We start from the raw sequence: 13,066 nt of genomic DNA, 5'->3' as shown, positions 1-13,066 counted from the left end.
TTGTTGGTTGTTATTTCTTAATAAAATTTATTCTGTGATTAATTTCTTAATGGGTTGAGTTCTAATTTTGTGCTTAAATTTCAGATACCAGTCAAATTTAGCCTTTTGGCGTGTGGACAATTCTGTTGGTACTTTCTTGCCAGCAGATCCTGTGACTCTCAGTTTAATAGGTAGAGCATATGAATTGCGTGATGTAAAATTTGGGTTTCTAGAATCTTCTTCAGCATCCAGTGGCTCAGATGTACAAGCTTCTCCTTCCGGCAATGTTGACATACAACCTGAAAATTCGACAACTGTAAACTCTGGCCGGTGTTTTGAAGTTGTTGCCAGTTTTCAGTTGATATGGTGGAACCAGGGTTCGAGCTCAAGGAATAAACTATCTATATGGCGTCCGGTAGTCCCCCATGGCATGGTATATTTTGGTGATATTGCTGTTACAGGGTATGTGCTCTAACTGTGGTTCTCTTACAGGTGTGCTTGGTAATGTGATGTAGACTGTTTTTCAAAAGTATTTTTCAATTGAAAATGTATCAAAATGATTTTTTTTTTTACACAAGCACATGAATACAATCGAAAAGCACCTAGAAAAGCACAAATTTAATTTTTTCAGATAAAAAACTATTAGAAAAGCAGGACCAACCACAAAACAAACACTAACCTTTTGTTAAAGGTAAAAATGTTAAACCTCCTTGCTCATTTGGAAATTAGGTATGAGCCTCCAAATACCTGCGTTGTCCTTCATGATACTGAGGATGGAGTGCTTTTCAAAGCTCCTCTGAGTTTCCAGCCTGTTGGTCAGATTAAGAAACAGAGGGGAATGGACAGTATTTCTTTCTGGATGCCTCAAGCTCCCCCGGGCTTTGTTTCCTTAGGTTCTATTGCATGTAAAGGCCCACCAAAGCAATTTGATTTCAGTAAATTAAGATGCATGCGGAGCGATATGGTTACTCAGGATCGGTTCTTGGAGGAAAGCCTATGGGATACTTCTGATGCCAGGTATACGAAAGAATCATTTAGCATATGGTCAGTTGGTAACGAATTGGGTACCTTTCTTGTCCGCAGTGGTTTGAAAAAACCACCAAGAAGGTTTGCTCTGAAGTTGGCAGATCCCAATTTACCAAGTGGTTCAGATGATACTGTCATAGATGCTGAAGTTAGAACGTTTTCTGCAGCCATTTTTGACGACTATGGTGGTTTGGTGAGAAATATCCTCTATATAGCTTCCTTTGAATTATCAATAAGTCAAAGCCTATTTGAAATATTTGTCAGTTAAAAGTAGTGTACTGAACTTAATGATGTGAATCATGACTCTGAATTTGTTTCCAGTAGAAACAAGTCTCATTTAGGATATTTTCCTATCAGTTCTGACTAATTTTGGCATTCTTCCATTCATTTGTCAAGCTTTTGAACTCATAAAGTGGCTCTCTTTAAAAATAATGAAACAAGTATCCAAACCAAAAATAAAAGGATCATTTTATATTTGCTTACCATAGCCATTATGCCTTTTATTGGCCTTGAAGATTTGCTTGGTTGCTTGGATTTGCTTGCTTGGCTTTGCTTAAATTTTGTCAGCTGTGGAAGTACCACTATTGGAACCCCAAATCTTATTTTAAGAAAGTTTATGGAAAATGATCTATTGTACTCTGTTCCTCTAGTGACCAAAAATCTCCTAAAATCGAATAGATAAAAATATAAATATTTGAAAATTTTGCATAAAAGAAGTTTCATGTCTAACTTCTTCCTTTAGGACTCCAGATGGTTCTTGGAAAGAATGGGGGGTGCAGGTGATTGAATATCAATTCTCTTTTAATTAGCATGACAGCTTTTGAGTATTGTCCTTTTCCTTTGCACTCCTGATGATTAGAATGGAGGACCTTATTTTTTCGATAGTGTATATGCAAATAACAGATTCTCCAAAATGCTAGTGCCTTTATTGTTCTGTTTTACTCTGTTCATCCTATGAGGGTTTCAATACCAATAGAAAATGTTATTTATAAACCTCATGTCTTGAGGCCCATTACTCAGCAAGTGTGGTCGCTAATGCAATCATCTATAAAAGTGGCCGTCTTGTCAAGTGTTGAATCTATTCTAGTCTATTCTTTTCTAAACCTGTTGATTTGATTCCTCTGGAATATATATTGTGAAGCTTCAACAAAATGGTCTTTACTGATTCTATTGTGGAATTCACAGACGGTTCCATTGTTCAATGCACATTTAACTGGAATAGGTTTCAGCTTGCATGGAAGAGCTGGCTACTTGAATTCTACTGCCAGTTTCTCTCTGGTTGCCAGATCATATAATGATAAGTATGAATCGTGGGAGCCCCTTGTTGAGTCAGTAGATGGATATCTTAGGTAATTCTAATATCTGAATTGAATTAAAATTTGATTTTTTTTGTCTTGTGTGGACAGATATCGTAACTTGATACCAAGCATTACTAGTTCAAAGGGACTTTATGTTCCTGTGAGTCACTACAAACCATGTTTTTGCTTCACAAATGTGCAATGCTATCAGATGGCATTCAGTTCTTTTTCTTGGGATAAGCTAAATGCTCTTATTTCTTTCTGAACAGCATTGGTCATGTTGTGGAAGATGCTAAGCTGTTTAGTACTATTTAGGGAGCAGTTATCATATAATGTCTGGGAAATAGCAACCTCCATGCTTGCATGTTTTAATATTTGAACTATGGTGGGACAGTAAAATAGACTCTAATATGGCACTTTTCATTGTAGTTAATAACTGTTGTTTGGATAGCATTCACGACAAACAATTTTACTGTGGTATTTACTGTGGTATTTTAGTAAAATGATCCATTGACATGCCTTAAACATCCATTGTAGGTAGAAATTTCCAGAAAATATATGAAAGTCTTGGGGGAGGCTCAATTACCTTAGCTTGCGTCTGAAATGAAAACCTACTTTTGGTGATGGTGGAAGCATTGACTTTTTATTTTCATCGTGCTTTAAAAGTTTGGAAGTTTGTTCTGATATTTTTTATAATTTTTTTTTGTGATCTTAAAGGTCCTCTTAAGACAGTTACTTCTCTAGAAGAGTGGTGCCTGAAACATTTTCCTCAGTAATCTGAACTGGCTAATGTACTTCTTTACGTGTTATGAGAGCATATCAATGTAACAGATTAGTTTGGTCATCCCAACCTATTGTTTTTGGAGACGAAAAACCTAATATAATTTTGCACTGAGTGTATGTTATATATTTGTTTGGTTTTTGCTAGTTCCTTTGATTCTTTGTTTGGCTTTTGATCTTAATGCAGTAATTTTATTTCCAGTTGATGGCTGATTTGTAGTTACTTTTAGGTACCAATATGATCTTAATGCCCCAGGGGCAGCATCTCAGCTACGCTTGACATCATCCAGGGATCTAAACATAAACGTTTCAGTATCTAATGCTAATATGATTATCCAAGCTTATGCGAGCTGGAGCAACCTTGGCCATGCCCATGAATATCATAAAAAAAGAGTAACTTCTTCCTCTTCTCTCTCTTGTGTCTGCTAGCTCTTACTGTATAAATTAACACATCACCTAATGAATTCTCTTGTTAAATAGGAAGCAGTTTCTCCAACACATGGTCTGAGATCTGTCATTGATGTCCATCAAAGGAGAAACTATTATATAATTCCACAAAATAAACTTGGTCAAGACATTTTTATTCGAGCAGCTGAAAATGCGGGCTTCTCGAATGTGTTAAGAATGCCATCTGGGGACATGACGCCTGTGAAAGTTCCTGTTTCAAAAAATATGATGGAATCTCACTTGAAAGGAAAACTTAGCACAAAAGATAGAACAATGGTGACAGTTGCTATAGTGGATGCAGAGGTACAACTATTTTCTTTCATATCATAGAGGAAAAATCTTACTTGTTCCCAGTGACATGGTCTGATTTTCGGAGACTACTTGACTTCATTTCATGTGAAACTGTTTTAACTAATGGTGATGCTATGGAGTAAATTAACGTTCTTGATTTTCATGTGATTTTCTATTTTGATTATCCGTTCTCCTTGATAAGATTGCTAGCTTGGTTTATAATAGGGTAGCATTTAATAGGACTGCTTCTAAAGATCCAACTTGTAGTTTACGGACTTTGCACATTGTGTGATTTGTGCATGCTGGATTTGACCATCACATAGTTTTCCTTTTATGCTCTCTAGGAAACAAGTAAATTGCCATATTTACTCAAAGGATAAGATGAGAGGGCATATACGGTTCAAATTGTTTTCGTAGAGCTCTAGCATCATCGATTGGGTTATGGAAGTTCTAGGAAATCTGCATTCATAAGTACAGAATCTATTTAGCTGGTGACAATCATTATTCTAAACAAACCATGTCAAAACATTTCTTTAAGGAATTGATTGAAATGCTGGTTAATATTGGCTTTGATTACCTGGAGTCTGTATTTAAATGTTTTGTGAATGAATCTGTTTATTCCGTTCATTTAACACCTCCCTGTGTAGAGGTGACTATAATCCTTTTTTTATACTGTGATTAATATTCTAAGTGTTTTCATGTATTTTAACCATCCAATTGTTTTAATGTTCTGATGTAGTTGCCAAGAGTTAGGGGGTTGACTTCTAATCTATACGTTGTAGCACTCCGTCTTACACCAAACCAAAACCTTGGTAGTGAATCATTGCCTCATCAACAAAGTGCACGTACAAGTGGAAGCATTTCAAACTTCTTGTCTGATGAGCTGCAATTGGTCAACTGGAGTGAAATATTTTTCTTTAAAATTGATTCCCCGGTATGGAATATTACTTGTTTTCTTATTGAATTCCAGTTTGTAAATCTCTTTCCTGTCAACTATTGAAATTTGATGGATTCAGTGGAATATTTCTGTATCTTGGTTTAAACTCTTTTCAAAGACGATAATTCTGCCTTTCCTACCTCATGCAATTTTCCCGAGGAAGAAAAGATAATTGAACTCATTTTCTTTTTTCCTTTTTTGTTGTCATCCTTCAACATGTACCGCTCTATTCTTGTTGATCTTTTGAGGACATCCTATAAAATTGGATAGTCATTCTTTGTAGTCTAACAACCATGTTAATGCACACCTTTAAATGAGGACATGTTAATTATATTACCATACAGGTCAATCAAACTCGACAGGGTTTACAGCACCACATGTTTTACCTTTTGTTATTTCCTCTACTAGTCACTAGTTTTTTTTGGTCTTGCAAATTCTCATCACTGTAATTTGAAAACTTGAATCAACTCACCATTTATGTAATTTATGGTCAGGTGTTTGGAGTTTTGTTTTACAGGGCCATCGTAGCTTATAATTTTCGCTGTGTTGAGTTTTATTTTCTCATTGGTGGTGGTGGGGGTGGAGGTTTGGGGGGCAGTTCAATTGCATTAATTTCTTTTGTTCCTGTACCGCCACATATATGTTCATATTTCCATTTAATCCATTTTGATAATTGAACAACTTACCAATGATTGACATGGGTACACCATAGCCTTTACTTCTCTATTCAATTTGTATTGTTATGTCCTGAATATTATTGTGCTAATGGTCAATTGTTGGTCAAATCACCCATTTTCATGTGTGCTTTCTTCTCCTTGTTGTGTTCTTGTTTACTAAGTTACTCCTGGTAAGATAACCTTTGATTGGTTTATCAATTGCAACAGCTAATTCTTTCAGTTGGCATTCATAATATGGTTGTTGATGCACGCATTTACATCTGAATCTGTTTCTATGTTCTCTTTGTAATGGATGTTGATGAAAGTCCTGAAAACTTCACGTGGTTGCAGATATTCTTTTTTTTTTTTATTTGAGAGGTTACATCTGAATCTGTTTCTATGTTCTCTTTGTAATGGATGTTGATGAAAGTCCTGAAAACTTCACGTGGTTGCAGATATTCTTTTTTTTTTTTGACATGATGTTTAAATGTCTAGTTGATGTCCTTTTGGTGACAATTGCATTTATTCTGTATATTGTTCTTTCTCCCTTCTAGAAAGATGATATAATATATTCTCATTTCAAAACATGAACAGGACAAGTACTTGCTGGAGCTAATTGTGACTGATTTGGGAAAAGGTACATCTGTGTATTTTCGTATAATATTTATTCATCTTGTCTATTTCCCCATAGCTTTAAGGTCACTGTTCTGTTGGGAAAAATATTCAATTCCAATAATAGCATTTGCAGGTGACGGACTAAATAGATCTTGTAGCTGAATACACACTAGGCCTCTTCATTATTAACTTGCTCTTTGATTTCACAGGTGATACTGTTGGATTCTTTTCAGCTCCCTTGAATCAGATAGCAGGAAACATCAAAGAAAGCTCTTATCAGTTTGACTATCTGAATTACTTAACCTGGATTGATTTATCTTCATCCAATTCTATGGTGAATACCGCCTTTCATATCTTAATATTTTCATTTCTTTTGTTGGTCTTGTGGAAATTATCGTAGGATCCTTAGTTAATTCTGATGCTAGTGATATTGAAACAGACTATGACTCAAGGAGATGAACATAGGAAGTCATCTGGGAGAATAAGATGTGCTGTACTCTTGTCGCCCAGGTCTGAAGCCATGGACAAAGATGAAGTTTTTATTGGCAAAAGAAAATCTGGATTTATTCAGATTAGTCCTAGCATGGAAGGGCCTTGGACTACTGTGAGGCTACACTATGCTGCACCTGCTGCTTGTTGGCGGTTAGGAAATGACGTAATTGCCAGTGAAGTAAGTGTAAGGGATGGCAATATATATGTGAACATGAGGTCTCTTGTTTCGGTGCGTAACAACACAGATTTTATACTTGAGTTATGCCTTGTGCCCAAAACTTCAAAGGAAAACATCAGGAACATCAGGTCACTGAGTGTTGCAAGCAAACCTGAAGGTTTACAGATTGATGGTAGCACAGTGCAGACAGATGAGATTTTTGAAACCGAAAACTACAACCCATCTCTTGGCTGGGTTGGCTACTCAAATTATTCAGATGGTGGAGATCACAATCAAGTGAGTGATGATGAATATTTGTTTGTTTTCTGTGTGCCTCCTACATGTTTGTTTATGTATTTGACAAGTAATAGTGAATATATATGTACCAACAAAGGGACCAAGGACTTGCCATTAAGGATATGGTAACAATTACAGAATTGACTTTTCATTTTGTGCGTGAAAAATAAATGATTCACAAAATCAGAAAATCGTTGTTGTTGACAAAAGATTACCCAGTATACCAATAATGTTAGGGCTTGAAAGAATACCTCAAACAATGTAAGCATAACTCTCTTCCAGGCACCATCAAGACATAACTTCAGTTACCTTGTAAAATATTGCGAAACAAATTGAATAATAGCTGAACTGAACTTTTATGTAATTTGGAAGTTTAAAAGCTTAAAACCCTTTCTGTTCTTGGACCTTCTGATTTTGTCATATTTAGCAAAGTTTGAATTACTGTCTTGATGCCATTATCTTACTTCTAATACCTGTTAATAACACAGGAAATCTCTAGAGTTGGATTACCATCAGGCTGGGAATGGATTGAGGATTGGCATTTGGATACCTTGTCTGTCAATGATGCTGATGGTTGGGTATATTCTCCAGATGTTGAGAGCCTTAAGTGGCCTGAGTCATCTAATCCTTTAGAATTTGCGAACCATGCAAGGCAAAGGAGATGGATTAGGACCAGGAAACAAATTTTGTATGATGTAAAGCAGGTAGTATCTGTTGGATCACTGAAGCCTGGAGATTCCATGCCTCTTCCTTTACCAGCCTTGACACAATCTGGTGTGTATATATTGCAATTAAAGCCTTCAAATGTTAGTACTCATGATGAATATTCATGGAGTTATATGGTGGATAAGCATGGACAACCTGAGGGTTCTGGCGAGCCAAAAGATTCTGGAATATGTATATCATCTCTCACAGAGTCTGAAGAACTATTGTACTGCAGCCAGATAAGTGGTACCTCTTCAAAGGGTTCCCATAAATTGTGGTTTTGCGTAAGCATACAAGCCACAGAGATTGCAAAAGACATTCGTTGTGATCCTATCGAGGATTGGTGTCTTGTGGTCAAATCTCCATTAACTTTTAGCAATTGCCTTCCCTTGGCAGCTGAATACTCTGTACTCAATATGCAACCACGTGGTCATTTTGTAGCATGTGCTAGGGGAGTATTTTCTCCTGGAGAAACAGTGAAGGTTCACACTGCTGACATAAGAAAGCCTTTATTTCTTTCACTACTTCCACAAAAAGGATGGGTTCCGATGCATGTAAGATTTCCTACAAGCATATTAGTCTCGTTGACTTGTTGCTTTATCACTGTCTTTGTTAGCATTGAATACTAATCACCTTTGATTTATTTTATTAATGTTTTTTCGGAAGTTTTCACCAATGTCTTGTACAGGAAGCTGTTCTTATATCTCATCCTAGTGGACTTCCATCAAAAACAATAAGCTTAAGAAGTTCAATTTCTGGAAGGTTCTGAAACATGCTGCATAATTTGTTTTACTAGAATGTCTTTGAAAAATATGTGCTTACAAATCAGGTAATATGCAGGATTGTCCAACTTGTTCTTGATCACAATTATGACAAGGAACAACCACTGCTAGCAAAGATCATTAGAGTCTATGCTCCTTATTGGTTTTCAATCACCAGATGTCCTCCACTTAGATTTAGGCTTGTAGATCTAGCAGAGGAAAAAAATCCACGAAAAATTGCTCTTCCATTTAGGTCCAAAAGGAGAGAACAAGAAATTCTCGGGGAAATAACTGAAGAGGAAATATATGAAGGTCATACAATTGCTTCGGCATTGAACTTTAATTTGCTGGGCCTATCAGCGTCTATCACTCGATCTGACCAGGAGCAGCACTTTGGCCCTGTTAAAGATCTTTCTCCCCTTGGTGATATGGTAATCAATTTGTTTTATCTATCAAGCTATCAATTTCTAATGTCCTTGTTATGATCTCACCTTTTTTGGGTTGTTAGGATGGCTCTCTGGATTTCTATGCTAACGATGCTGATGGAAACTGCATGTGTCTTTTTGTTTCTACAAAACCATGTCCTTACCAATCTGTCCCTACTAAGGTAATACATATACACAGAATTTCAGAAATCTTCACTACTAATATATGTGTTAACTCATCGTTTTATTCTTTAGGTAATTTATGTTCGGCCATTCATGACCTTTACAAATAGAATTGGTCAAGACATGTTTATTAAGCTAAACAGTGAAGATGAACCAAAGGTTCTACGGGCATCTGATTCAAGAATTGCCTTTGCATACCGCAAAACCACTGAAACTGATAAAATCCAGGTTAGTGGATTGCCTTCAGAATTCTAACAGTTAATATTTATTGATTTCTGTGGAGATAAGGAATTTTACTTGTGGAGGAAATAGATATGATATCTCCTAATTGATAATTTTTCTACATGCACTGTTCTTTTCTTCATTTTATTTTTATTATGAAATGGTGTGCTTCAGAAGTTGAGAATGTCTCCTGAAAGGGTATTTAGTGTATGACTCTTATAGATTCAACTAAACCAAAACCATTGAACCATTCAACTCAGTTTTTTTAGCGACTGAAAACAATGATCAAACTTTCTTTATCATATTCACCCAAGGAGAAAATAGAATTTTTCTTGAATTGAGAAATATCATGCCTATTATCAGGTGTTCCTGAATTTCATAAGAGTAAAGCAACTTTATTTGCAAGTCATTTCTTGAGTAAGTTCAAAAGGCTAACCTTGAACCATCAGAATTATGAGAAGGGTAGAATCAAAATTTGGGATGCATTATTGTTCCACTACTTGTCTCTCATCTTGGCATACTTCTTTAATGCAAATTTCATATTTAGTTTCTATTAACATGTTCTGAGGATCTATATATGTTGACATTGGTTGTTTATGGAGCTTAACCAGAAGCATGATTTTTCCATGTTTGTATGATTGTAGTATGTTTATCACTTATCATTTGATTTAATCGCAATTGTGGTGCATGTACTTTGTCAAAATTTCTATTTGAATTCCTATAGTTTTTCTAGCTGAGTGTCTTAATTTATGAAAAATGATCAATCAAGTGCATTGCCAAATCAGTGATCAATATTTTGTAAACAAATGCACATAATTTATTGTTATTTTAAATGTACAAGAATTCAAATAGAAAATAAAATGCAAATAGGGATACCTAGAAGAAATTTTGATAAGTATGTAGTTTTTGTAGAAATTTTTTTATTCTACCCTTCTCATTCCATGGATTTATTGTTGCTGAATTAGTGAAAAATTGGCCTAACTGTACTGTTAATAATATTTTATTGCAGCACCATATCATTTTAAATTATTCAGTTAGATTTTTTACATTTAAATTGGTAAATCTCTCATTGATTTGATTGGTATTTTCTGTATATACATTAGTATCCAGTAAACCATGTAACTAATAACTAATATGATGGACGATCTAGATAGACTAATTTTTAAACTAAATGATCTGTCAAGCAACATATAAGAATACTTAGATTTTCAAATATCCCTTCGAATCATTTTTGTCAAAATATCAGTGATGTTTTTCTTTATTTCTTCTGTTAAATTTGTCTATATACCTGCTATATACAGTCGTCCTTGAACTTCGATAAATTTTCAATTTAGTCCTTATGTTTTTCATTTATGTCATTTAGGTGTTTTATTATTTTTATAATCTTCAAATTAAAGCTTCCACAATCAAAGAAAAACACTGATATGGAAAATTGTAAAGAAACTGCTTGTTTACAATTAATGCATGCCATATCTTCAATTTTTGTTAATCGCAAATGATGTTGTAACTTTGAGGGACAGAATAGATAAAAAGAAGTTTTATAACTATTCAATTGCTTCACAAGTTTGGGGGTGGTTTTAGAATTTTACTGCTAAAAAAGACTGTATATTTAGGGGACAGGGAGAACCTCAACAGTGGTCTATTCTATCATAAAACCAGTGAATGTTATCTTGTGTTTCCTAAAAATCAATTATATTTCCCAGTTTCTTATCCCTATATTCAAGACAGCAGTTTTGTACATGAAATGTTGCATTGGAAAAACAGCACCTTTAGGATCTTTTGAAGGTCTAGCAACAGGCGAACTGGACACTTATGATTTTGTGTCCCTCACAAAAGGGAGTGCATAATTTTCAAACCAGCACATAAGAAATTAAAACTTAATTAAATAGTGTGGTGAGCTATATTTATTTTCTGGTCAAGTTACATATTTTGCGATTCCTAGGTTCGGCTGCAAGATACAGAATGGTCGTTTCCAGTTCAAATTTCAAAAGAGGACACTATCTTTCTGGTTTTGAGGGGTCAAAATCATAGTTGGAGATTTTTTAGGACCGAAATACGAGGATATGAAGAAGGATCACGTTTTATAGTTGTATTCCGCCCCGGATCATCAGATGGTCCCATCAGGTAGTTATGTTGCATTTCTCAAAGCACCTGCACATATGTCACCTATCCATGCTGTGGCTGACTTGCAACTTTCATTTAACAGAATTGAGAACAGAACTGACAAGATGATAAGCATTCGGCAATCTGGGTTTGGAGACAATGCCTGGATTAAGTTGGAACCTCTTTCAACAAAGAAATTTGCTTGGGAAGATCCATATGGTCAAAAAATTGTCGATGCCATGGTTGATAGTGACAGTAGAAATAGTATTTGGAAACTTGATATGGAAGGGACTGGGATATCTTCTGCAGAAGATGCTGAATTAGGATTGCAGTTTCATGTTGTAGAAATGGGAGATGTCAAGGTTGGGAGGTTCACTAATTATCAAGGTTCAACTTCACGTGAAGAAAGCATGTCTCTGACACCTGCTGGAAACTGGGGAACCTCACATGTGCAGAGCGCGATGCAAAATGCTGCAGCGCCTATAGAGCTTATAGTCGAGCTGGGAGTGGTTGGGATTTCTGTTGTGGATCATAGACCAAAAGAGCTCTCTTACATGTACTTGGAGAGAGTATTTGTATCATATTCAACTGGCTACGATGGTGGGTCTACAAGCAGGTATTTCTCATGATGTTCAAAAATTGTTGTTTTTTCCATGTGCAATTATTGAACATCACTTGCTGTATTTCTGTGAATCATTTTAATAAATTAAATGGATTTTTTGAATCTGGGGGGAGACCAGAGAGGGGGCAAAATTGCTTTCAATTTTTGTGTTTCTGTAGATCTTCATGATTATACATCTGTTTATTAATTAGCATAACCTCAGAAACCTTTAAATATCTTCCAACTTTACACCCCTTGAATCTCCTCATATTGAAATTGGTGCTTGAACTAAAGGATCTGAATATGTGCATTTGTGGCAGGTTCAAGCTCATACTAGGTAATTTGCAGATTGATAATCAACTCCCTCTAACATTGATGCCAGTGCTGTTGGCACCCGAGCAGACCACTGATACCCATCATCCTGTATTTAAGATTACTTTTACAATACGCAATGAGAGCACTGATGGCATCCAGGTCTACCCACATTTATATATACGGGTAATGCTTCGTGAAAGTGATACTGGAAATGTATATGATACTGTGCTTAGGAGAACAGTATGATCTAATTTAATACCTGCATGGACATGCCAGGTTACTGATAAGGTTTGGAGGCTTAATATTCATGAACCAATTATCTGGGCATTGGTGGATTTCTATAACAATCTTCAGCTGGATCGTGTACCCCAAAGTTCTAATGTCACAGAAGTTGATCCAGAGATACATATAGGGTGAGATTTTCATTACCCATCATAGCTGCAAGTGGGAGAGTGCATTGTTACTGCAATGCTGAATGAAAGATTGATTTACATTTTCTACTCTAAAAGTCTTGGCTTAGTTTTGCCTAGGAGTCTATGTTGCCTGGAATTTCTAGTTTCTTCACCTGTATCTTCTGATATCTGATAGTACATTTTTTATTTTGATGTCTGAAGTGTTGGCCATCTTAATAACATTGATGTGTATTAAATTTAGGGGTGTGAAACTCTTTGTTGGGAAAAGATGATGAAGCAATGGTTTTGCTGATATTTGCCTGATTTTGGCCTCTTTCCAACGTTAACACGTGGGCGTGCGCACATTCAAATATGTTTTTTTTT

At 35.6% G+C, this 13,066-nt stretch overlaps 1 protein-coding gene across 1 annotated transcript in view; it reads left to right on the top strand.

Annotated features, from left to right (window-relative positions):
- LOC133674060 (uncharacterized) overlaps positions 1-13,066 on the top strand; it is a 40,524-nt gene that overhangs the window by 20,931 nt on the left and 6,527 nt on the right. The window contains exons 38-55 of the mRNA XM_062095023.1: positions 85-441; positions 709-1,198; positions 2,191-2,354; positions 3,314-3,476; positions 3,564-3,833; positions 4,561-4,755; positions 6,009-6,051; positions 6,239-6,363; positions 6,469-6,975; positions 7,464-8,234; positions 8,369-8,442; positions 8,521-8,872; positions 8,950-9,048; positions 9,122-9,277; positions 11,214-11,395; positions 11,478-11,990; positions 12,296-12,473; positions 12,567-12,703. Of these exons, the coding sequence (XP_061951007.1) occupies positions 85-441; positions 709-1,198; positions 2,191-2,354; positions 3,314-3,476; positions 3,564-3,833; positions 4,561-4,755; positions 6,009-6,051; positions 6,239-6,363; positions 6,469-6,975; positions 7,464-8,234; positions 8,369-8,442; positions 8,521-8,872; positions 8,950-9,048; positions 9,122-9,277; positions 11,214-11,395; positions 11,478-11,990; positions 12,296-12,473; positions 12,567-12,703 (4,776 nt within the window). The remainder of the gene's footprint in view (positions 1-84; positions 442-708; positions 1,199-2,190; positions 2,355-3,313; positions 3,477-3,563; positions 3,834-4,560; positions 4,756-6,008; positions 6,052-6,238; positions 6,364-6,468; positions 6,976-7,463; positions 8,235-8,368; positions 8,443-8,520; positions 8,873-8,949; positions 9,049-9,121; positions 9,278-11,213; positions 11,396-11,477; positions 11,991-12,295; positions 12,474-12,566; positions 12,704-13,066) is intronic.

The sequence above is a fragment of the Populus nigra genome, chromosome 1 (genome assembly GCF_951802175.1).
Source record: "Populus nigra chromosome 1, ddPopNigr1.1, whole genome shotgun sequence".
Classification (NCBI taxonomy): Eukaryota; Viridiplantae; Streptophyta; class Magnoliopsida; order Malpighiales; family Salicaceae; genus Populus; species Populus nigra.
This window is presented reverse-complemented; position numbering and strand designations above follow the sequence as displayed.